Here is a 26,335-nt window from a genome sequence, read left to right as displayed (position 1 = left end):
ACAGCCTAAACTTTTCCTTTTCGAACTTTAAATCTTAGAAGTGAAATGTGATCCCCATATTGAATCAAAATAATTTAATTCAAAACATATTTTGATTGGAACAAGGCTGATGTGAAAAGAAACTCTAGAATAAAAAAAAAAAAAAAGTTGAAAGGACTTTCTATCATATATTTAGCAAGAAAATTTGAAACAGTTCTAATTAGGCTGAAAAAACCAGCCTTCTTCATTGTAACTTACAAAGGTCGTATATCAATGTTAAGGCAGCATTACCAACTTGTGTCTGAAAGCCTGAACATGCAAACATCTTTCCAGTTGTTTAGTTTTGGTGGGTTTGGGGTTTTGTTTTGAATGAATGTGCACACACGTATTTCTAAGCCAGAACACATATTAAAGTCCTTACCTGCAGTTATGCAAGTTTTTTGTCGTGTTTAAGAAGAGTATTTTTCACCTGAAAGTTGTGGTTTTGCTAAAAAATGTGTGACATCCTAATTCGTGCTTTTCTGTTCATACATAAATATTTTTCAAGTTGAACATAAAAGAGACTCCATTTTAAGCATTTCAGAGGAAATTCTTCCAGAGGGGAATTAAAATGTTTTGTCCATTAAAGGTAACAGGCAATTATTTTTACTTGAGATTTATTTCTTACTTGCTGGTGAAGTATATTCCTGAGTTTGTTAGTTTGGTTGTTTGGGTTTGGTTTGGTTTGTTTTTTTTTCATTTGAATAAATAGGAAAGATTATTTATGTACAAGCAATTTTGGTTTCTCAACAAAGTTTCTCCTTTCATTTTAACATTTCATAAACCTCATTTTGTACGGGTTGGACACTTTTTCTGTCATTCAAATAAGAGTTGCATGCATGCTTTATGCTGTGCTTCAAAATTACTTTGCTTAATCAGCATAGGAATAAGGCAAGTAAGTCTGTAATTTATTTCTGAATAGCTTGACTATGAATATATATCTGTGCTAATGAAACAAACTGCAGTTAAACTTTTCATCTAATTTCAGCATTAGAACATCCTGAACTCAAGCACAATATATATTCATTTTTAATAGACATCACTTCTTATGCTGTATGTCACTGCTTAAAATCTAAAGCAGGAATAAAAGTAGAGGGCCAAAGCCATAGTAGTCACTTCAGACTTAAAAATCTTTATTCCAAAGGTATAATATTGTTTAGGAAAGTAAATCATGATAAATCTTTAGAGAATCTATACTGGTCAAAGGAAAAATCATTCCCAGCCTGCTAGTTTTATGTTTTTTGTTGTTCCATCCTTTTTCTACCAAATCGTTTGTATTAGTATTAGACTGGTGTTAGTGTTTGGTTCCCAGCAGTAAATTATTCTCTGTTCAATTCTTTCAAAAAACAGGACAGAAAAAGGTGCTCATAAAATAGTGAGATAGTTTTGATTGCATATATTTAGTGAATGTGCATTCAAAAAGTATTTATGAATAAACTAAAATTTCTTAGTTAGATCAAAGCTTCCATTTGCTGATGTGTCTGAAGTGTTTCTACCTTGGGAATAGAGAAATGAAAGTTACTAATAGGTGTTTGTGTTTGACATCTGTATACTGTACTTTTTACCATATCTCAAGTGTTTTAGTCTCTGCCTAATAGATCTCATTAAAGAAACAGATATCAGCCCCAAGACAGTTTGTCAAAGTTAATATGAGTCCCCTGTGGACAGAATTGACAATCTGTGTGTGGCTTCATGTGACTGCCTTTCCATGGGCCTGTTTGATCCATTAACAATTGGACATTAGTCCTTGATTCATTTTACAATAACCCAATGGTTTGTGTATTGGTTTATATGCTGGACATTTTTGGGGATTTCCTTGTTGTACATATTGCCCTCAGAGCACAGGGTGAGCAACGAGCTCCCTCTGCCCTGGGGGTGCTGATAATTCCTTGCTTTGCTGCAGGAGCAGCACAGAAGGATGTTCGTGTCCCAGGGCTGCGTGCTGGGTTTAACTTGAGCCTTAACGAGCGCTGCCTCTCCTAAATGAGGCTGAGGCTGAAGTAATCCTAAATGCTGAACCATCAATAGGCTCGGCTTAGGTTTGCAAGAGGTGAATGCTAACAGCAGTGTTTAAAAACAACAAAAAGTGCAAACACCCTTCTTTTTATAACCAAATATTTCTGCAAGTTGCAATGTCTTTATATCTCAGATGCTTTCTCAAGGAGGACCCATACTTAAATATACTGGTGCAAAGTGCGTCATGCTGATCCAGCACATGGTGGTGTTTTCCTTGGAACTCTGTTCTTTAGTCATTAGACAAGCTGTTAATTATTGTTCCCCCATTGATTATGTCATAGCATTAGCACTTCACTCTAACCGAGAGCTTAACTGTGAACACGAAATACCAGGCAAGCTTATATGGCCTTTGAATTTGTGTGCTGTTTGGTTTGTCCTTCAAGGTCCTGATGCTGACTGTAGCTGGTTTTCAGTTCTCTCTTTCACTTGGGATCTGGCAGCTAAGGTGATTTTAAGATGGCTTAATAAGGAAAAAAAAGATCTGGTTTTCAATCTGTAAAAATTTCAAATGCAAAATAACTTCAAATTTGAAAAAACAAAAGTGAGGTCAGGGTAGCTCCCAACCATTCCCTGAGAAGGCAAAGTGTTTTAGTTTTGCTTTTAAAGGGAAAACAAATTCAGATTTGTACAGACATTAATCTGAGGAGCTCACAGTGGAATTCCTTTAATTATTCAAGTCCAAATGCTTTGTGAGGGTAATATGACTCATGGAAGATCTAGCTTTTGTAAAAAAGGAGAATATGAACAACTTCAACACATTCTGAATATTTGCTTATGTACCTATAAAAAAAACCCCTCTATTTCCTAACATTCTTGTTTTCTTGGTGTTAAATAGTTATAATGATAACAGTAAGTATGTTCCAGGGTTAATTTTTTTTTTTAGCAGGATAGCATGAAAATTAATTCTTGTCATTGTAATTTGCTGAGCCCTGTAGAATTTTATGGCTGCACATTGCAGTATTATGGACACTCATGAGACTCCTGACTGGTTTTATCTTATTAAACAATTTTGAAATCATTAATTTTTAATTGGCCTGCTTGTGGTTTTTTATAGTTTTAATTGTGTGTCTGCGTCTAAATATTGGGTGTTTTTTAAATTAAAAAGGAAAAAAAGTCCCGGCTAAGCATATGTGTTGTAAGGTATTGCTATATGATCATCCCAACAGATATTCTACTGTGTGGTGGTCCATTTTAAAGAATGCTTTCAGCAATTCAGTATCCTAATAAAAGTAATAATAAAAAAAGAATGATATGATGTCTAAGATATGTACAGGTCTTTTCTTGATTGAAAGTTCTAATTAAGTGAATCGAGGAAAATTAACTGAAATTAGCTGTCAGAAAGTCACATTTAAATGAGTGATGATCTGGAGTGGCAGTAAACATTTAAATGATATAAATTGCCATTTAAGTGTATGGTTTAATGTTTGTCATGCATTAATATGACATGAGACTGCAGTGACAATCAAGCAGCTTGCTCTAATTTGAACATATTTAGGGCTTTTGTATGGAGTGCACCACACAAATTAAGACAATTGCTGGTTTTATGTGTCAATTTAAATGTTGTTTTCAGGCATCGGTTAATGAAACAAACCCATCATTTTTGTGTGCAAATTGCAGAGTGATTTCCTTGGTTTCCCAATTAATTTCAACTTCCTTTGCTCAAAATTAGGAATTTCCTTTGCAAGGAAAATGCCATTCATTTTGCTAGATGAAGAGAATATGTTTGTTATTTTTTTTCATTTGGTAATTCAAATCAGAAATACATTGAATTCTCTGTATAAAATAGGAAAAAGAAATCCTGGTAGTGGTTTAATCTACATAAATTAGCTCTTTAGATGGCAATGATTTTAGGTTACCTTTAAATATAGTGGTTTTTGGATGCTCTTGTCTTGAGGATTGGGTTGTAACTAGTTAACATCTTCAGAAAAGCAGCTTAATCATTCAGCATAGCACTCTGTATAGGTTTGTACACAAGAAACACGTGAGAGTGGTGGCATATTGATATTTCCATCCTGTTAAAAATCTTTTACCCTAGCATCCCTAGCTAGTTAGTCTTGTTTCACAAATTCTATCAGTCTTCTCTCTGGCTGTGAGAATTAGATAATCCTGCTGTTGTTAGTCAGCATGCAGATCACACAGGACAGCACAATTTCACTTTGAGAGTTCATAAAAACATAGCCTGTCTGTGTGTAAATGCACAAATATTTTCCAGTTACTGTTTTTTTTTTCTTTTTTTACCGCTATTTCAAGTTTAAAAAGTGAGATCTCAGTAAGTGGGAGGTAGGGCATGAGACTCTGGTATCTATCACAAGGCCCACCTTTTTCTGGATAGAATGTCTAAAATACTCTTACCAATTCTGTATTTAGACCTGTTAAGATAATTCGGCATGCTATAAAACAAAAATGCTCCTGCTACTACCAAATGATGACTATTTGGCACACTCAAGTTTGTGTTTTGTGTGTGTTCTTTTCACAGGCATTAGAAAGTGAGTTTGTCTCCTGCCAGCTTCACCAGTGGATTGATCTGATTTTTGGCTACAAACAGCAAGGGCCAGAGGCTGTTAGGTCCCTGAATGTATTCTACTATTTGACTTATGAAGGAGCTGTTAATTTAAGTTCAATAACAGATTCTGTACTGAGAGAGGTAAGTTTGTATTTTATAAATACAGAAAAGGCTTCATTTACCACTGCAGTGTTGAAACTGTAAAGACTCCACATTGTTCAAGGCTTCTGGTGAATGTTCAATTTCTTTGTGTTTTCTTGTGGTTTGGCCACAGGCCAGTGAAATGCAAGGTGCCTGAACCAGTTGTCACAGCATGCAGAATTAATAGAACAAGGATGCAAGTTGTTCTTAAACTTTGTGCACCTGGATTTCAGCCCAAGCTGGATGCCAATATAAAAATAAAAGTTCAAGGACTGCTTCAGTTGCTGAGTTCAGTCATTTTGTTCCCTGATACTGGGTCTCAGTGGCAGTGAACGGCCTTGATTTGGCTTGTGCTTCTGAATTTACTTCTGCACTTTTTAACAGTTAAGTGCAGTCTTGCATATGTAGCAAGCATCAGACTTTTGTAGCCTCAGATACTTTAATTAGCTTTGCTATCAAATTAAAATAACCTGGCCTGTGTTCTTCAGATGCAAAAGAAAATATTTCAGCATTGCAAAGATCAGTAGCTTTACTCAGACTCGGCATCATTCAGAAAATCTATTTGCCAAAGTATCTCACAGAATATTGTATGTTTGAAAGTTCCTCCTCTACCACCTACACCAGCTGTTTAAAAAAGGGCAGTGTGGCATGATTAAAATAGATTTTTGATTGATTTTATGTCCTCTCTTCAGACACTCTATTGGTACCAAGTATAGCTGCAAGTATATTAATTATAGAATAAATGTAAGTGGTACCTTGTTATAAAATATTCAGAGTCCATGAAAACAAAGCAATATGAATCTTATCAAGTGTTTTGTTTAGAGATGACACAGATACTGGCTTAATACCAAAGTGATGGCTCAATGTTGTCATTACATGGCTTGCCATCAGTCTGCAAACTGCATCTTAGTCTATTTAAACCTAAAATACATGTGTTGCGCATAAATACCATTGAGTTAAGAAGAGGGATACTGGGACACGTGGCTTACAAGAAAAAATATCTGGATTTGGAAAAATTGTTGACCCAAGAGTCATCTAGTAGATGTTCACTGTGATGTGTTTTCAATTCACTGATAGTGAATTTGTTCACTCTACGTTGGCATGGAATTATTCTTACCTTTTAGGAGTATTTATTAGACTCTTGAAGTGATTGGTTAAAGTGTGAGCTGAAATGTAGGCTGGGTATTGTATGTAAATTGTTCTAAATTTTGTTATTAGATGAACCATCATTGAACCTTTATTTGTTAAACTAATAATTGAAGTAACACTGGTGAAAGTAGCAGTCTCCACACACAGTTTTTGTGTGATTTAAATTTTTCTTGAACAGTTCTTTTAGCACATTTATTGTGATCTGTTTTACTATTGTTATACCCTGAAAAAATTTAGGATCAGAGGAATTACAAATATTTGGAAGTGTGGATCGTCTCAGCAAGGCATTCACTTTGTTACCAAATATTTTGAATTTGTCACATTTTTTTATAGTACTTTGCTACAGTGTTTCTTATTTTTGATTGTTCTGTGCTGTCTGAACTGACTAAAAGATGAAAACAGGAGAGGGAGAATTGTAGTGTTGTTGAGTTCACAATAGTGTGGAGTAGCTTAGCAGCAGCAGAATTTTGAAACACTACTGATGGTGTCAAAAATACACACTGATGAATGCAGGCAGCAGAATGAATTTGGTCTTGTAGCGCTTTTGTTCTGAGTTGCTAGAAGGATTTGCCCAATGGAATATTGTTATTTAGGATTTTTAAGCATGCCACTAAAACAGTGAAAGGTCTCCTGTTTAGTTAGGTATCCCTTGCCATTTACATGTGTTTTGTAAAGTGTATTTATTATTATGTAAATGTGAACATGTAATTTTAAATGGCACATATGATGAGCTCTGATGCAATACTGATACTGCAGAAATTTAATGACTTATCACTAATGGTGACTTACTGTGGCTTTACTTGTGGGTAGAGATGAAAGTAATGAAAAATCTGTTTGTGTGTATTTCTATGTGCATAATCATTCTATATCTATATGCTAAATGAATTTATCATGCACCTTTGACAGCCTCACCTTCTTCCTGCTTGCTAATCTGCCTCCCTGAGGACCTGTGCTAACATTCTGTGCTACCAAGCAGCTTCAATCAGCATTTATTTTTCTCCTTCAGTCAGCCTTCCAAAAAATACCTCCTCTTTTCTCCACCAAATTCCTGGTTAGAACTCAAATGAATTTCTGACCTGGGCAATTTACAGTATTATTAGGCAGGCACAGCACCTCAGACTGAGTATCTTTTTATTAGGCAAGTATTAAACTGGATTTCTTGGTTTCAAAAATGATGATTTTAGCTTTTTCCTCTTGATACGATTCAGGTTTGGGTCTTTAAATCTTGACAGTTGTAGCAGAAGAAGTGTTTTTATTTGCAAACCTAAACCAAAGAGAAGCTGCTGTATATTCTGAGAGCTGCAAGTTATTGAGGCTTTTAGGTATCATATGGAAATAATAGCAAGTGCTTAGACCTTGGCAATTTCCCCACACAGATAGTGCTGAGCCTGTACCACATCAGCAATGAGAGGCCTATGATGCATGTGTTTCTGAGGTATCTCCACAGATATCTACATGGGTACTGGTGACCTAACTCATCAAAGAGGCCACACACAGAACAATGGTGGAAGGCACTGAGGAGTGGAGGGGTGTAGGTTAATGCAGAATTTCCTTAGGTCTCCTAAATGGCTCCGACTGGCACCTTTATTTTTATAGGCAGTCAGGTTATATATATTACAAGGAGGAAGTACTCGTCTAGGAAGGAAAACTACTTGATTAAAACCATATTCCACCTTTTTTTTTTTCTAACTGAAAATGTAGAACTTTTACATCCTCTTGTACTGCTGTGAACAATTTTTTCCTGCCATTCTTTCTGCCTATGGGAATAAAGGAAGTAAAGTATTTTGAAAGGATCTGACTGCCATAATAGAAAATTTTAAACTAAAATGCAAACCATGGGCCACATGCTACCTTTTGGCAGATAAACCCTGGGGAGTGCAAAGCTTGCATAATTCAAAGGCAAATCTCAGGGGGAGGGGAGTAGATCAAGAGAGAGGGGTTTGAGTCGCAGCCAGTGGGGGAAGGGAGCTGCAGCCAGGAGAAGCAAGGCAAGGGATCCAGTATCCCTGCTGGCATATTGGTGCACTGCTCTTCCTGCAGAGACCATTCCTTCCTCCTCCTCTTCCCCTCCAAGCATTTTGGTAGTGCTGTCATTGACTCTGCTCCTTGTGTTTTGCTGAAGGAGGTGGCAGCTGCAGAGGGAAGTTGCTGTTCAGTGGGCAAGCAGTAAATATCCTGGTGAAAAACCCTGCATGTGCCAGCAGAGCTCTGCTGTGTCACTGCCTTCTGTTGACTTGCTCTTGAGCACCACGTTTTGATCTGTGGAACTCCCAATCACAAGATATGCTGTGGAAGGGCTCTTTCTTTGCCTGGATGGAAGGGGCAAGGAGTCATTTAGCACAGACAAATGTCATCCAGCTGTTCTGGAGAGAATTCACAGCACCTTCTTATCACAAATTCTGCTCTCTTTTTGCCATAGCTGTCCAAGAATGGAGTGAAAAAAAAAGTAGAATTAGATCTAAGTCGCTCAGACAAGTGACTGATTAGGAGCTGAAGCACAATGCATACAAAATAATTTGTATCTAGGACTGATTGGTGGGTATTCATCAGTGTTGGTCAGAAGAACAGAAATTCCTCTTGTCTCTGGCTCCGTGTAAGAAAGGACGACATGAATGTGGGCTGCCCTCAGTTACTACTTAAAAGTACATTTCTTCACTGATATCCCTATGTAGTTAGTGTAAACACTGGATAAAAGCAAAGACAAGAAACAAAGTTAGTAGCAGGAAGATGAAATATTATTTGGAGAATGCATCCTTGATTTGTACAGGAAGTACAAATTGTATTTGTATATAGGATTTGTACTTCTCTACCCTTCAAGAAGCACCTGAATTTTATACTGTGCTTATCAAAAAGCCACATTTGAAAAACAAAACAAAACCAAACCATCTGATATATCTTTGAAGTCAGCAATTAAGGAGGACTAATAATTTTTAAATTAGCAATAATATCTCTAAAAACATAAGAATAAGTCCCATTAAATAATGAGTGATTTGCTTTTAGCCTTAGATGGTTCTGTTGTATTGTACTTCTTCCTCTGAAGAGAAGCTGCCTTTTTGTTACATGAAGGTGGTCTGTTTAACATTAGGAAGCAAGCTTTCTCCATTTTTTGGCACCTTTCTTTCTATTGGTGATATTTCTTTTCCATATGAACTCAGGAGTTTCAAAAATTATGAAGAATCAGTTTCGACATAGCATTTGGCTTGGTATTTGAATGTGCCACTTCTGATTATATATATAAAAAAGATAATTCCTTTATTTTCAGTTTTAAGGCATATGGGAAAATTATTTAATGGATAATAGCTTTTAAATGTTATTTAATATTAATGTCTTTGGGTAAGTTTTATGCATCTTAGGTCTATCTATTATGAGTCTTACTTTATTTTTAAATATTTACAGTTTGAAAGACTTCTGTGCCCAAAAGAAGTTACAAGGATGTTTAGTTTACATGACCCCAGTTCCATGACAGCAGTAGCAGATCTGATATCTTATCCCAGAGAAAGCATTTTTGGCCTCTTCTTTAGGTCTGGTCATGGTGGGAGTTAATAGCATATTTCAGCTCTAGCTTAGCTGGAGAACCCTGACAACAGTGAATCTTTCACGGAGTATAAACACAACTTGTATTTATAACATAGTTAACATTTACTAAATAGTTGGGAAAATGATCAGTCTGGATTTGGCAGGTTGGACAGCAGTCTTTGTTGTGGCTGTGATGAGTTTTAAAATGTAGGGTAAAATGGTTATAACATAACTGTCACAGAGCAGTAAATTTCCATGTGCTGTATTTGGTAAGTAACAAATTCACTCAGGCAACATTCAAAGTACCTTAGAAACCATCTTTGAATTGTCTCTGGCTGGAAGTGTGCTGCACAGATGGCATGTTCGGTGTTGTACAGCACAGGAACAGTGGGGAAAGCCAAATAAATGTTTGATATTGGTCTCATTTTAATTGCAAATCTGTATTAAAATACCTCTGTATGGAACTGGAATTAAGAAGGCTGTATTTAAAGGATTGTACAGTGATTTAATGGCTAAGGAGATGTGGACTTGGCAATGCATCCAAGCCCATGCCTTGGTCTGTTCCTGGGGTGGTACCCATGGTAGGAGTGTGCAACAGAGGCAGGGCCTCCTGTGAGGGCAGGTACCACTGCTCAGTGGAATCAGCCTGCCTGGGCATCAGGCCTGTCCCATGAAAGGATGCAGTATTTCCTTCTGGGGAAAGGAGCATTAAACAACAGGAGCACCACTCCTGCCACCCGTTTGTATCAGTTACCTATTAATTCTCACATCTCTGCTCACACTGTGACCTGCTTGTGGTGTTGGAGTAAAGGAGCAAAATGATCATAAGCAAGTGCTTACTGCAATTATCTGGGAGGTGTGGCACTCCTTTGATTCCATTCAGCCTGGAGTTTGATGTCATGAATGGGGATTTATTGCCCTTTGTCTTAGCTTACATATTTACTACAGTGCTTACAAACAGACATGAAAAATATTCATCTGGGTTCTAATCCAGAAAAAGATTTGACTTTGCTGTTCTATTTTAGTCTTCATTACAGGGTAGATTGTAATTTTACCTGCTGATTCTGCTTCTCTATCCAGCAGAAAAAGAAGAGACATTTTAGAGTTAATTAAATTAGGACTGGGATGCTCCATGTATAAGGATTAAAAAAACTGGCAGGAAGTAGTAAAGTTTTTGGAAGGAGGTAACACATGTGAATTAGTTCTTCAGCTCTGAGTGCTTTTTTCACTCAGCCTTTGATTGAAATTCAAGGGATAGAAATTTTCAGTGCAGTCAGTTCGCTCACCTCTTGCTTGACCTGCCTTGAGGATCTATAAGAGCCAGAGAGGTCTAGAGACTCCCTGGGCTCCTTACATTTTCATTTGTGCCTGGCTGGTCAGCCATGTTTGTTGGCTAGCATTAAACAAGGTAGGGATAAAAGTGATATTCATAATGCTTCAAAAATAACTCCTTTTGATATAAATTGTTTCTGTTTTTAAAGTACTTTTTCCTCTTCCATATGTGGAAAGGATGAGATGTACTTGTATATAATAGTTACAGTTATACACCAAGTCATTTAGCCTTGAAAGAATCATGGAAGTGAACAGGCTACAGAATTTTTTGTGTCATCCACATGCTTTGATTATTTGCAGCCTCTTTATGCTATCTGAATGGTCTCTGTATTGACTTTCATAGTAATTGGGAAACTAAATATTTTTGTTTGGAATATTTTCATTCTATGTCCTTGTTGCAGCCCAGGGTGTCTAACCTAGTCATCAGTGTGGCTGTAGATGTGTGTAGTGTTTACTTACCAAAATTTGTTGTTTTAATTATTAGTTATACTTGGTAAATAGCTACTGCTTGAGTGACAAAGCTTGTGGTCATGCTGGAAGTGTTTTTCTCAAGCAGTTATCTAAAAGTAAAGTCTCAGTTAAATGTTACATTCTATTAAATAACAACAAAAATTCCATTTGTTGCAGTAGAAAACCCTGAGATAGCTTTGCACCCATAGTTTGGAAAGAGCAAGTTTGGTCTTGCAGGTAGTGATTATGAGAGTTTAAATAAATGTATTTCATAGCTTAAGAAAAGTAATTGTTTATTTCTTTTTCACAATTGTTGCAGATTCTGAAAGGTGATCAGAGAAGACAGTTTAAAGACCACTACATTTTGGATTTTGACATCTGTGTATTAACCTCCTTCAGATTGAAATGTTTTATTTTAATGAAGCTTTCTTATTTAAGAAATAGAGATGACATCAGTGTTTAGGAAATTCTGTGGACTGCTAACAGATTGGAATTGATTGCTTTTTTCCAGAGGAAAAAGTTTAATATAAGAAAATTTGGGATTGTTTAGCTATTTAGAGAAGCAAATGAATAATGCCAGAAATTGAAGTTTGAGGGTGTTGTGCATGGCAGTGCCACTGCTTTCTCTGTGATAATTATTAATTTGAAATGAAAGCACTGATTTGCTCTCTAGAAGTCTTTAGCTGCCACAGAAAAGAGAAGGAGGAAGCGATTTTGGTTGTGGTGCTCAAATAAAATAGAAACTGTTGTATTTTAAAAAACTAATTCCAGAACACCTTAGGCTTTTGCTTGTATCGACTCCAGTTTTATTTGCAGGTCCTTAAATTGATCTTTACTCTCCTTTTAGACTCTTTTCCCTTTTTATTTTGTCAGTCTCTTTGAAGTACTACCAGACCTGTTTTTGTAGTTCTAGTGCTTTTTATCTGCTTCTTTCCAGTAGCCAAAGATTTAGGTGTTTTGAATGAGCACATCAATGTTCCAGACAGAGATACTGTTTGAAATTATCCATGAACCCAGAGCCTCTGAACATTATTGAGTGACATTTGTTTCTGTTGGTTGTGTCTGCTCTGACTAACTGGTTTCTTTCAGATTGGCAGCTGGGATTACGCTGCAGCGGACGGACAGCTGCGTGAGCTGGAGATTGCAGCCAGGCCGGGCTGTGCCTCTGCTTAATATGCCTGGAATGTATAGATTCAGATTGGGGCAACGTGCACGGCCCTGAGGGGCTGCTGTTTGTATTCTCACAAACTGTGATTGCTTCCTGTTTTATTTTAATGAGTGCCGTGTAATTGTCACACTGATTTGTCTGGACAAAAAGACTTCATTTTTTCTTTTTTCTCACAGAAAATTCCTTATTGTTTTTTAAGAGCTGGTTTAGTGTTTTTGTTTGTAAAGATATGGTGGAAGGCATCCTATGCAGATCTCCTTTCTTCACTTTTCTGATGTGAATAGGATAATGTATTATTCATATATTGATTTCAAACAGCTTGAGGAAAAAAAAAGTAATCCTGCTTAGGGTAACCCCTTCCCATCCATGTATCTGTAATATGGATTTTATAAACAACAAGTGGTTAGACCAGTAACCAATCTCTAGACTATTCTGGTATTTTCAGAACTCAGATATTTTCAGACAGAAGGAGGTGAAACTGGGGGGTGATAAGAAGAAAAGAAATATATTATGCAGCAGATATATTTCTTACAAGGAAGGTACAAAGCAGAAAGGAAAAAAAAAAAAGCTGAATGGCATTAATTTCTCCATGTATCTGTAGTTTTTTTGTGTAATGAGGCCCACAGTTTTGTTACAGACCTTGCTAACACACAGGCAAGGGTTGTGCACGTTTTGCTCCATCCCAAGTTGCTCGTGTGCCCTAAGAAGGCCCCTCTCTGCAGGCTGCTGACAGTATTTCTGCCCACGCTTCGGCTCTGGAGCCATAACCCTGAGGTGCTGGGCTTGGAGCTGTACCTGCATTAGTGGGCAGCAACAGGAGCCTTCTGCATTCTGCTTGGTTAGCAGAGGGAACATCACAAACATTCTGCAGTCAGGTTTAATGACAACTAGAGAACAATAGGTAACTCTTGGTCTTGTAGTGTCTTTTCCTTAGCCTTTCTTCTGCTCCATTCTCTTCCCTGCTATTTGTTAGATTTCAAAGCTAGCACGCACACTTTTCTTAAATAAGTAGATTAATTGAATGATGAAATGAGAAAACAAAACAAAATATGGAAGTGATTCAGAGCAAAATGTTTGATTTGTAAAGTCAAAACAAGAGAAATAATTTTCTGGTTTGACATGAAGAAACTAGGCTGCTCATTTCATTTTTAAAATAGCAAATGGGAGTGTGTGAATTTATGATACTAACATTTGAGTGTTGTATTTTTTCCTTGGGTCAAGTGTAGTGCAATATCCCCAGGGCAGGTGTACAGTCAGCCAGCATATACATTGCCTCTGTTAGAAAAGCATTTTGCCCATTTTTCACAATCTTGATCTAATGGGGATTGTTAGGAAACAGGGGAGATGGTGCTACAAAGAGCTTCTCTTTACAATCTTGTGCCTCTTTCCAGCAATTTTATCTATTGTTATGAATTGTGCTTGCTCTCTGGCTAGTGTTATCTGTATTCCTGTAGTCCTAGAGGAATTCAAATAAGAATTTTCCTGTAGGGGTGTAAGTGGCTCTCTCTGATCAGAGGGGGTTTTTTGATCACTTGTTACTGGAGCTGGATTTTAATCATTGTCCGTAGGGAAAGGAGCTCCTTGGTTGGCCGCTGAGCCATTCAACTTCCCTGTCAAACAGTCTGTGTTCTCTGATGCTCTAAAGCAACATCTGGGTGGAAGGAAGGGGAAAGCAAGTAATCATAATTGCATATCACTCAAGCCAATAGAAATCACTGAGGAACATGTGTGTAAACCTTTTTGAATATTGAAAAGTGAGGTAGGAGCGGCAGAGAGCCAAAATAATTACTTTTGCAAGGGCTGTTATTTTCTGGAAGTAAATACTGGGCAGAAAGATGAAGGATGAACCCAAAACGTTTTCTGTCCCTGACATGTGTGCTGAAAGAATATATATTACAATGCATGGTGTTATTTCACCTGGGGTTTCAAATGTTTGGCAACTAGATCGTAGAGATTTGGGAAGTAACTGGGAATACTTTGGTGCAGAACTGTAAAGGAGCTGAGAGCAGCCTCTTAGTAGCAAATGAGGAGGTTGTAGCTTGTTGAACTCTCAGACCAAGGCATGCATTTTAACATGGGTGTGCTGTGCCCCTGGACTCCTCAGTTTGGTGCTTTGTGTCTGAGGAGGCATGATGAAAGCAACTCTGAGCTATTCCCTTTAAAGGTACTTAAATCTGGAGTTAAATGGTGTATGTCTTGCCTTTTAACTGTTATGGGCCTTCATTTGAGAATTTGAGTTCAAAACTGGAGACCGTTTCATTCTTTCTCTGTGACACTCACTGCAGCTCCCCCTCCACCCGCCCTCCCTCATATTTAATTTTATCGTTCTTTCAGACGTAAACATGAAAAAAAGCAATTTTGACTTAGTTTCTGAGTGTTGCTGCAAAGAAAAGTAACAAACATCTGTTTTTACCTTAACTGCATCCATATGTTCAACCTCCCCATCACCCTCCTTCCCAAAAAATTTACAGCCGTATTTGATGGGTACTGCATATTGTTGAATTAACTTTCTTCACAGTTAGATGAGAGGGTAAGTTCAGAGACTGGAAATAGCCATACTAAACAGTGACCAGGAACTACATTATAGCTAAGCCAAGTTTTCAAGTTCTTTACTTTCCTTCTTTCAATTTGCTTCTCTATTCTCCTTTTCCCCTTCCCATACCCCAACAGAAGAGGAGATGACCTGGGAGGCTTTTTAGGAATGGGTACAATCAGATAAATGTTAACTTAGGAAATTTTCCTTTGGCTTTCATGCTTCTAAATTAATTAACATTCCAAATACAGTGTTGCATAAGTATGTGTTTGGGATGCATACTGTGTGAATTATTGTAAAGGGTTGCTTACCTTGTTTCATTTTATTGCTTCTTGTTGTAGCATCTGGAGCAATTCTGGCCTTACCAAAATTTTGAATTTGTAGATTATTAACAGGAAAAAGGCTGTTTTACTTTGGTATTTGAGAAACACTGAATTAAAATGTGGAATGATACTATGTTTTACTTTGTGGCACACATCTTGCTTTCAGTGATAAGAGTTTGTCAAGCTAAAAATGTCTTTCAAGCAAAGGTTATGTGTGTCTTACCAGTTATATGGTGTCCTTAATAGATGTGAAACTGGTTGTGCAAATTTCCCAAATGGTTCTACCTACAGTCGTGTGAATGGCTGTGTGCTCCAGAGGAATCCAGCAGTGTGAGAACACATGCCCTTCCTCTACTGCTGGAGGAGCTGATGCTGGTAATAATTATTTTCAAGAAAGCTCAGTTAGAGGCTGGGCTGGAATTCACTAGAAAGGAAGTGGATTGGATGATGGGCATTTTACTGTATTTTCTCAGGTGAATGGCAGGTAGGTTCTTTTCTTAAAGGAGATACTAATTATATCTCTGAGAAAAAGATTCTCTGGTCCTACCTGATTTTCTTTGACAAGTTGAACAAAAGTCTGAGTGGCATCTGGTGGCTCTTTCTGCTGTTACATAAATTGAGAGATGGGGATTGACTCCATCACATTTCTGCTGACAGAGGGAGGTCATCTTGCATCCTTCTGTATGTGATCCTTCTGACTGAGGCATCAGAATGTGGAGCTGACATCTGGATTGACTTTGAATACAATCTGGGAAAAGGAAGGAACCATTTGGGCTTGCTAGTACACTCTCTTGGTCATTATTACAAAATGTGGAAACTAAAAAGAGAAACCTTTACTCTTTTTTTCATGGTAACCAGAAGGAATGCAGAAGATTTTTTTCTGAAGTCTAGCCACAATGTCTAGACATATTTGTCCAAGTGTTGTTGCCTTTACTCAACAGTTCTTCAAATTTCTTTTGGATTTCTGAAGACACCAGTAAAGACGACAAACTCAAACTACGTCATAAACAGTGTCTGTTAAGACTGAAAATGGAGAATTTGTGATCCTCTGAGGCAGGGTTTGGCAAAACCATTGTTCCACTGGTCAGCAGCTTCACCAGGTCTGACAGACACTATGTGAAAATAGACAGTGCCTCTTGACTGGCAGGTTGAGTACAGTATTTTATACTTGATCTGCATCAGTTTGAGCTCTTGTAATGATCAATGTATTGAAATACTGTGCATCAATATGTGATATCTTGTGTTTCTTATCATTTTCCCTCACTGTTGGCACCATGTAAATGTATAGTTTCCAGAGGTATTATTGGGCATTAAAAGACATACCAGATTTCAAGGTTGAGATAAAAATTCTGATTCTATTTAAATGATGAACATGAGCAATTGGGAATGAAAGTTTCTGTATTGATCATAAGTCAATATACAAGGAAATGATTAAATCTAAAGCTCATTATTTCCTTGCTTTATCTTTTCTCAGTTCTAAAAGAAAGGCATGGGAGTTGTGTTTCAAGAATATTTTATCCTGTATTCTTCTGGTTCTACCCTCAATGCAGGGCAGAATTCCCATTTGCTGGTAAAAATATGCTGCTTAATCTGCAAGTAAGTTTGGGCACATCTTTTTAAAATCTGGATGTTTTGAAACAAAGAGCATTTTATGGAGAGAGTAGGGCTGCTGACCCGTTCATTTGTTAATGCCTCATGTCTTAAGAGACCTCAAAGTTTTTGTGATTCCCTTGATATCTTGAGTCACAAACCCCCAGGTTTGAATTTTAATGTAGTGTGTCTCATCAGCAGGAAGGAGACTCAGGTGGTCTTACTGAGCTTTATTTCATGAGTCTGATACTGCTGTTACTGAAAAAGTGCTCACTGCATCACACTGTATGTGTGTGTCAGATTTCAGCCAGCTTTTTGATAACTTCTTCACCAGTTCTTTGAACATTATGGTCCTTCCCAGAGAGGGTAAGAGTGTTAGAATCTGTTCACAGACTAATTTCAACTCCTGCTCTGGTGAGTTCAGATATTTCAAAAGCCCTGCCAAATAGAGTAAGGTCAAGTGTTGTGGATGGCATGTTTAGTATCAAGAGGATGATTATTTTAAGGTTTCAGGTGCATTCTAGTTTTGGCTTTGTTATTTTTGTAACAGGAGAATGTCCTACTAATGGTCTTTATAATTATATAAAAATAATTGTTTGTAAGAGTAAAGTCAGCATTGGTGTTATTCCATTGTCTTTAAAATTTTAAGGAGTGGCTAAAATAGACCAGGAAATGTAAGTGCAAGGAACATTGAAGAAGATTGAACCATGAAAAAGAAGAATTAGGGGAATATACCTGAGGCATCAGCCCATGTACAGCATGCTAGTCCACAGCAAAGGCAAGGTGATTAGTTAAGCTCACAATGAAAGAGATATAAACTCAGCTGAATGATTTGAGATTTTCTGTACTATCAGCCTGTTTCTGTGCATGGTGCAGGGGGCCAACATGACAAGAAGTAACTTGTTGAATTTTGGCTGCTTGATGTTATCTTTAAACTTAAACCTCTTAGTGGGCAAAGAGGTGGCAACATGGAAAATTAGCTGGACATGCCTGGGACAAGAAATATAAGTTCACAGGTTTAAACATAATTATTTTAAAGAAATCACTATGCATAATATTTTCATATGAAATGAAAATGAAAGAAGTACTAAAGCATGTTGCTGAAGATGCAGATAAACTTTAAAAACCCCCTTGTATTATGCCTTCATGTTCTCCTGTAGTTTTGCTGTTGGTAGTTTAATGCATCCTAACATTGTTTGCTCTTCTTGAATAAACCTGGAAGTAAGAGTAAAAGCTCAGTATTGCTTTCCTTCTAGTTACTGCTGTGAAATGAAGCAATGGAGCTTAATGTACAACACTTAATACCCGCAGAAACTTTTTAAAAGTTAACTTTTGGTTTTGAGTTATGATACAAACAGGATAAGCCAGTGTTAGAAAGGAAAAATGGAGCCAATATAGAGGGTTTCTGATTATAATAGCTTGTTTCTGTTTAATATCATTGAGCAGGATGAGGTTTTGCAGAGTTTCTCATGGAAATAGCATCCACAGTACTAAAATGATTACCTCATTCTTAGTACCAGTGCCAAGCACTTAGCCCCACAGTGAACACACGGGGTTGATTTTCAACATGAAACAAGCCAGAAGTGTGGAATGACATTTTCAGGTGACAGTTATGGTTCTATTGCCTGTAATTAGCACCTCTTAACATGCAAACCTGCCTGTGCCTTTTCCAGGCTGTGGAAGCTCAAATACGAAGTTTTGGACAGACCCCTTCCCAACTGCTCATAGAACCACATCCTCCGAGAAGTTCTGCCATGCAGGTGGTAAGTGCCATGTTAACTCTTTGTGACCTGCCATTGTGCTCATTTCCTTTGCTACCTTACCTTTGCAGAAGGGGACACTTTCACTTTGCTTTTATGTGGTTGTGGAATTATGTTATTAAAACCAGCAGATGAGTTACGATTCGGTAGGAGTTGCATGCAGTGCCTAACTTTTTCTTTTATTTGTTGCAGAAAGGATTGCATTGATTTCTAGTGTAGCTTTTTTTTTTGTCAGTGTAATCCAAGAACACTTCATCAGTTGATTTTGTTAATACCATACCTGTACAGGTGAGAGCCAGTCTTTGTGGAGACAATTTAGTTAATCTTTGGCAGATTCCCCAAGAAGCATGGATTTAGGAGGTGGAACTTCCTTGTCTTTTCCCCCAGGCATAGGTTTTCCCTTAAAACCAGGATTACTAGGAATTCATGAGCTGAAACTTACATAACAAAGAATGTGACTAAATGTGTTTTGCAGTAAAGCTAGGGTGATAAAATCCAGGCAGTGAGCATTAACGTGCTTTCCCTTTTACCTCTACTTGTGTCTAATATAATTTTATTTTACAAACTATTATTACATTACTGATCTTTTTTCATATCATGTTGTGTGCAGTCCTTGTGTTTAAAATATGATTTGTGTTGTTGTAGGTCCAGAACTAAAGATGTTAAGTGATATTCTGACAAGTGGAGCAAATGGTCTGCTAATTCCCAAGGTTTTCAAAAGGTTATATTCCCTTATTGTTAGAGTGTACATTTTACACTGCAATACAAAAAAACCCCAAAAACCATAAACATGTCATACAGGACATGCAAGAGGAAAATACGTCCTACTCAAGCAGACTAAGGTTATTAATTTAAAAACATATCTGAAGTGCAGAAGGTTTTAAAAGATTACACAGAAACATGAAATGTTTCCAAAGTAGCTTACAAACCTCGTGATGCAGGAGTCTCAGAAGTGTAAACTTCCTTGATAAACTGATCTACTGGCCTTTCTCAAATGCATCTGTGTTGTACCTGAGAGCTGCTCGGCTGCCTGTGCCCCATGCCAGGTCCCAGGCCAGCAAACACTGCAGGCACTCGTGTGTGTGTTTCAGAAGAGCCCTGCTAACAGGGATATTGGAGAGCCCAGGTACTCCCCTTCATGCAGCCACTTGCCATATGTCTGTCTGTCTGTCATGGTGCCATGCACTGAGTGCTCACTCTAATTTAAAGGGATTTGTTTCAGGAAGAGGAGCAACTTGAGAAGTTGATTATTGACTTATTAGTCAGAGCCATTGTTATATAAATAAATTTGATACCAGAAAGCAGTTTGTGTGGTTTTATCATAATATTTTTCATGATGCTGAATTAGTGAAGATTTAGTATGTAACAGAAGAAGTTAAAATATAAGAAGTTTGCTGTTTCTAAATCCTGTGGTTTTTTTGGGCTGGGGTACACCCAGAAAAAAAAAGCCCTTAATTCTTCACTTGCTGGTTTTGTGGATATTAATACATGTTTTCATAATAGCACTATATTAAGTGGTTTTAAAAGTATTCCTAGAGCTGAAATACAGTAGGGATATTTTTCCTGTCATAATTTTGAATTATTTCCAGTTGCATTATTTACTGAGTTTTGTTTTCGTGTGTGTGTGTGCATGAATAGAGCTGAAATGGAAGTTACCTCGTGCTGTGTTAAGTGCACAAGCCATAATATACACCAGGTGTAGTAATTAGCAGTCACACGAAGGCTGCCTATTTGTCTGGTTTTGCTGCTGTTGCTGTATCCCCTTGTGTTTTCAACCATCAGATAGCTGGATTTAATTGAGGCCACATCAGATGAGGCATTACTGACACCTTTAATTGAATGAGCATCCAGGGAGGATTAACTCATAATATTGATTGGCTTTTAGCCACTTGCTCAGAAGGGTGTCTGGGTAGCTTATTAGTTGCTTTTATTTACACCTTTATGCAAGACTGTAAATAGGAATTCATACGGCAATATGTTTTTCTAAGTACTCTTAATAACTTTTTAAAAAGGAGTGATAATAAAAATGCAAATGTATTTAATTTTTTTATTAGTTCTGTATAAATATACATTAAATGTATGCACTTACATACACATATATGTAATGAAATATTGCAGGTGGAGAATAGTCAAGGACACTTCATTAGTATTCCAATTTGGTTATTAGAAAATTACAAATACTTGAGCAGTGTAGCTACTGGTGACCATGATGATTGTACCTCTGCATTTCAATGGCATTCTCTTTTTTTCAGATGTATCACACAGTCATAAACCCATCAGATGTTGCTTTTTCTCCTCACGTTTGATATCCAGATCCTCAATATTTTGTTTTGAAGTTTGCAGTATTCTTAGAGAACTTAGTTAAAAAGTTAATAAACTTTCCAACTTACTAAACTGAAAAAACCAAAAACCTAAAAAATTATGTTGAAAATGAGAGTCTGGATTAATTTCTTTCCTTTAGCATTTCTGGAAACAATGCAGGATAGTGTCAGTAATCACGTCCACTTTGTATTCTTTACAAGTGCATTTAATTATGTTTGTCTTTTGAAACACGTTTGCAGTGAAGTCTTCTACTTTGCATTCATAAATCTTATTTTTGTACACCAGAAATATACACAGAACATATATCTAGTGTATGTGTGTATCTGTTTATTTTAATGCTCTTTCATGTTCTCATCTGGCTTGTAAAGAATTGCAGTCTGCCAATTTAATGTAACTCGAGACAATCTCTGGGAGCAGGATTTCTTTTGCTCACTATTTTTTGTGTTTCCCTCCTGGTTTGGCATTGCTTTCCTTGACATTCTGTCTCTGCAGATATGAAGGAGAATTCTTTTAGCAGAGATAGGCAATTGAAAACTTTTAGTTTAATCTGCTGTGATCTGTAGCAAAGTCTGTGTACAAACACCCTGTGTTGAACAAAGCTCTAAGATTTATAGGGTGCAGGCAAGGTTTTCTGCCTAAAATGTATTTCCACAAGCCTCTCCACTTATTATTGCATTTGCTTTTCTACTGCAGCTTCTATCAGATCTCGTGGTTTTTAATTCAATCTTCCTTCTCTTGTCCTGTCTCTTCTCCTCCCCGTGTTCTCTTTTCCCATGTATTTGGGTTCTTGTCGTGTGCACTCAACAGTATCTCCTCCTGCAGAGCCCCTTGATGTTCACAGAGCAGGCCCAGCAGGATGTTATCATGGTCCTCAAGTTCCCGTCCAACTCGCCGGTCACTCACGTGGCTGCCAACACCCAGCCGGGCCTGGCCACTCCCGCCGTGATCACGGTCACTGCCAACAGGCTCTTTGCTGTGAACAAGTGGCACAGCCTCCCTGGTGAGTACCTGAAAGCAAGGAGCCTGAGAAACCCCTGCCATCCAGCAGCACTCCTCTTGTCTGGTCACAATTGGCTGCAGAACTATTGTGGGTTTAAAGTGGAAAAAGCAAATCCAGTTCATTGGCACAGCAGGCTCTTCACGTGTGCGCTTAGTTTCTCCTTGGAAAGAAAATCTGAGCTATTGCAGCAAGATATGTAGCACACCAAAGGTTTGTAAAAACAATATGTTTCCTTCCAGGCCATCAGGCACCATGCAAGGAGACAGAAACGGTCTATCACAATAAGGCACACTCTTCCTCTTAAATCTGTTGTTCTGTCTGTTGGGAGTCTGAACCTTATCATGTCAAAGGCAGTTTTAAAGCATGTAGAACTTGCCCAAAATCTTCTCTGCCAGTTTTTTCTTCATTAAAAACTTGATATTCTGCTCTTAAAGCCACCCCATGAGAATTAGCAAATAAAATATATCTGAGGTCTTACCGTAAACATCCCAAAGTTACTTATGTAGGTGCTTATGTATTGTTAGTATGAAAGGAAAACAAAATAGTCATTTGCACAGCAACTAATAAAATTAATTTTCCTTTAAAAGAATTAAAAGCAGAATTATATTTTCAAGCTGTACTTGAAAATATAATTCCGCTTTTAATTCTGATATTCTCCAATCTTAAAGACATCAATCTTCCTTTCCTTGACTGTGACAGTCTTAGGCCCAACCTGTCAAAGGAAGTTTATTTTGGTGCAATGCAGTATATTTGGTCAAAGGCTTTTTAAGAAAGGGGGGAAAAATGACCTTCCACTAAAATAACTTAAATAGAAGATACTCACATCAGAGAAACACTTACATGGTTGAAATTCCTACTAAGAAATCTTGACCCATGGTCCTTGATTCCTTTTTGAAAAAAGCCAGATGGCTCCCACACTTTTTTCCTAATTCTTACAAATTACCTCTCAAATAGAAACATCTATGTATTATTTCACCCGCCCAAGAAACACTTCAAGAGAAAGGTGGGAAGGAAGGGGGGAAGGGAGACTTGTCTAAGATAACAAGTTGCAAGCAAGAACTATTTACATGGCTCCCAAGATTTCTTTGAAAGGAGGATGGCAGTATTCTCTCATAGCTTGGATGTGTGACAGTGGGCATATAACAGTCAAGGCTTTAAAAAATGGCCTTTGTGAACATACAACTCATGGGAAGCAGAAAATATTCAAAAGTGGTGGGAGTTGGTTTTGATTTCAACAGAATTCTGCTGGTTGATGATCCGTGAGCAAGCAACCAGTTTGGTGAGTGCAATAGTAACTGGTTTGAGTTGAACAGAGCTTTCAGATTTTTCAAGCTTTTCCCTCCCCTCTGAAAGGGAGAGCAGTAAGGTGTGCTTTAGAGTTGCTATTTTTTTCATTTAGAGGCATTTTACACTTGTCTTGCCATTAGACAAACAGAAGCCAACCATAAATATTCAAGAAAAAAATCACCTCACCCCATTTCTATGAGAGCACACATCAGTTGCAGGCTGTTAATGGAGTACTGTGCTCTTAAGAAATCTGTCTGTGGACTCCTGAGCCTGTGCTATTGTTGACTTCCAATTTTATACCAAAATGGGGTCTCCTAGGATGAGAGGGCAGGTATCATTACTGCTCCATATCCCCTGCTGTGGGCTTAGCATTGTCTTTGTTAATGAGGCATCATGATAAAAAAGTTAAGTTGCCAAGTGACCAGTTGTCACTAATGTGTAATTAAAAAGCCCATTCCTGCCTTTGAATATGAATTTGGTGGCTTTGCTGACATCTAATGGCACTGGTAGCCAGCAGGATGCTCTTTTTTGTCACATAGATTTCCTGTTTTCTTCTGTGTTGGTGTTTCATTGCAGTAGAACTTTGCATTTATTTATGAATCAGTTATTTAAGAAATCCTTGTATTGACACTGATTTTTATATTAAGCTGTGGATGGTAGGTAGAAAAATCATAAGTGTAAGTATTTAGCCATTATTTCTTGTTTCTCTTCCAAACAGACTGCTGGTGGGGGTGGGGGGGAGGGTCAGGGGGATGGAGAGCAGTTGGTTTGTTTCTTTGTAGTGAAGCTGTGGAAAAAAAAAAAGGTTTCTTTTTAGCCCTGCAGGAGAATTCAGTACATAAACATTTTACTGGTATGTCAGGTGCCCAGATGAAATGGGGTTGGCAGAATTAATATATTAACTTCTATGCAAACTAGCAAATAGATGGGTTTTGGTGAAGGATGAGTCCTTAAATACTGGCTGACTATGAGATGACTATGAGATTTCCCTCTCTGTATCATAAACTGACTTTTTTTTTAAAATGTCCTTTGTGCTTCAGTTGTCCAAAGCAGTCCTTTAAAAAGTGAAGAGGAAAATAGTATTTGCTACAGTCAGCAGATGGTTGTCACATTTTGTTTTCAGTCCTCTTTACCACTTAATTTTGTTTTGTTGCGACAGGAGAGGTTGCCAGTAAAGCATCTGCTAGAGCTTATGGCTCAGGACCAGAGCTGCTGCTGATGGCATACATTCAGAATAGCCCTAATCTAAAATAAATGTTTAATAAGCAGCCTGCAAAAGCACCTGGATTTTTTTGTTTTTCATTCAATCGATGCAGAGGAATCTTGAATGGTTAAAAAAAAAGGGCGTAGCTTTGATTTATAAAATATATGTGGCTTCATGTATTAAAAAAATGCAAAGTTTTAAAATCTTCTTTCCTGAATTCCAGCTCATCAAGGTGCTGTACAAGACCAGCCTTACCAGCTGCCAGTGGAAATCGATCCTCTCATAGGTCTGTCACTTCCTTCTCTCTTTGCGATTCATTAAGCTCTGTATGGTGGCCCTGAAGTGTAGATTACGGTTGTTTTTCACTTGCTGGTTGCTGGGAATGGAATTTTCCTGATAAACCATTTGCATGCAAATTGGAATGCAATGAGCTGTGGCTATGCTGGTATTTCATCAACTCCCCCTCGTTGGTTTGCCTAATTTGAACAGGCCTAGGACGCGTGTCAGTGAAAATTAATATGGATGCTGTAATAATGTGTGATTGAGAATGTGCATGAAGTACTGTCAGGATAATATTGGATCTTTTCATCACTCAGACTTGTTGATGAGCAGGAGCGAGGCACGTTATGATGAATTGGTGCTCTGGTAATGTGATGGAGCTCCTTTGCTGAGGAAATTTTCATAATAACAGTGGGGTTCTTAACTGCACCGTGTTGTGAAAATAAAACCATAGTGCTAGGGTTCCATCATTAAAGGAGATCAATCCTTTCTTCACAGACCTGCTGTTCAGGCTGAGGGGATTAATGTGTAATTGCAAAGCAGTTTCAAAGTTGAAATATATTGCCCACTCTGGTTTAGTGTTGAGATATTAGTATTCATTTTTCAAGGGTATTGCATCTTTTGATCAGCTTCACCAGTTAAATTTGTGTGTGTTTTTCTTTTATTAAAAAGGGGTGGACGAATGTCTCTCCTTTATTTAATGTCTCAGTGTAGTAGATGAAATTCATGACTTTTTATTATAGAGGTTTATCAGTTTGTATAGAGCTGATTTTTCAATTAGCAGGGTTAGAGTTTGGTCAGCTCTTTCATTACAGGCCCAACTTTGGGGTGTGCGTATTTGGAGTCTGTAGCATGGCAAATGGAACCTTAAAAATGATGAGAAAAGAAAAACTCAAGGACCTAACACCAAAACACAAACTAGCTGTAGGATAGGAGCATAGGAGACAGGATTCTGTGCCCTCCCCCAATTTTGTTGGACTTTGAGCTTAGTTTAAAAACCAGCTGTTTCAGTGTGGTTTAATTGTAAAAGTGGTGTGGCCAATTAGAGCAGCATGGAAAAATCAGAGCAAAGATGAGCTTGCCTGGATAGGTTAGAATGACAGGTCTGTCAGACAGAGAGAATTCACTTCAAAACCAATGTGCACATCCCAGTAGGAAGTGGGATATTTTTGTCTATAGATCCAGACTCTTCCTGTGCAGCCATTTTGTTGGGTAAGCTCTAGGATTAGGAACAGTGGGAGTGGGGGCATATGAAACCATTTTATAGATCTGATAAAATTAAAGTGTTTTTCCCGAGTTTCTGAAATCAATCCTTATCTGAATAATGCAGTAGTTATTATGAGGCAGACATGTGCTGTAACTCTCCTTTCCTTCCTGAAACAGATTTTATCCAAAAAATGTTTGGAGCAGGAAATTTGGGCTCTGCTTTAAAATCTGCTATCAAGTAGATCTTAGAAGTGCAAATAAATATTACAGCAAAAAACCCCAAATCACATTGGTACAGAGACCTTTAAAGTCAATGTTCACATTCTGAAAAATGGTTTAATATTGCCTTCGAACAATTGATCTCAAATCAGCCTTGTGATTACACTGGACATAGTTTAAAAGGTTTAAGGCTTTCTTTGTCATTGCTAAGTAGCATCATTGGGTGCAAGCAAGTAATTATGTAGGTAATATTAGAGGTTTTTAATTGTGGCTAGACACATTTACCTAGAAATGGCACCTAAGAGAACCACAAAATTAC

At 37.6% G+C, this 26,335-nt stretch overlaps 1 protein-coding gene across 5 annotated transcripts in view; it reads left to right on the top strand.

The window, feature by feature from the left end:
* The window catches only part of LRBA (LPS responsive beige-like anchor protein), a 368,498-nt gene that overhangs the window by 308,356 nt on the left and 33,807 nt on the right, over window positions 1-26,335 (top strand). For 4 of the 5 annotated variants that reach the window (XM_063156757.1, XM_063156759.1, XM_063156756.1 and 1 more), the window contains 4 exons: window positions 4,511-4,678; window positions 18,413-18,502; window positions 21,629-21,821; window positions 24,536-24,598. In XM_063156757.1, coding sequence (XP_063012827.1) covers window positions 4,511-4,678; window positions 18,413-18,502; window positions 21,629-21,821; window positions 24,536-24,598 — 514 coding nt within the window. The remainder of the gene's footprint in view (window positions 1-4,510; window positions 4,679-18,412; window positions 18,503-21,628; window positions 21,822-24,535; window positions 24,599-26,335) is intronic. The other variant, XM_063156760.1, reaches the window with a different exon arrangement.

The sequence above is a fragment of the Melospiza melodia genome, chromosome 5 (assembly GCF_035770615.1).
Source record: "Melospiza melodia melodia isolate bMelMel2 chromosome 5, bMelMel2.pri, whole genome shotgun sequence".
Taxonomy (NCBI): Eukaryota; Metazoa; Chordata; class Aves; order Passeriformes; family Passerellidae; genus Melospiza; species Melospiza melodia.
The sequence above is the reverse complement of the archived record's forward strand: the minus strand, read 5'-3'. Positions and strand labels throughout refer to the sequence as shown.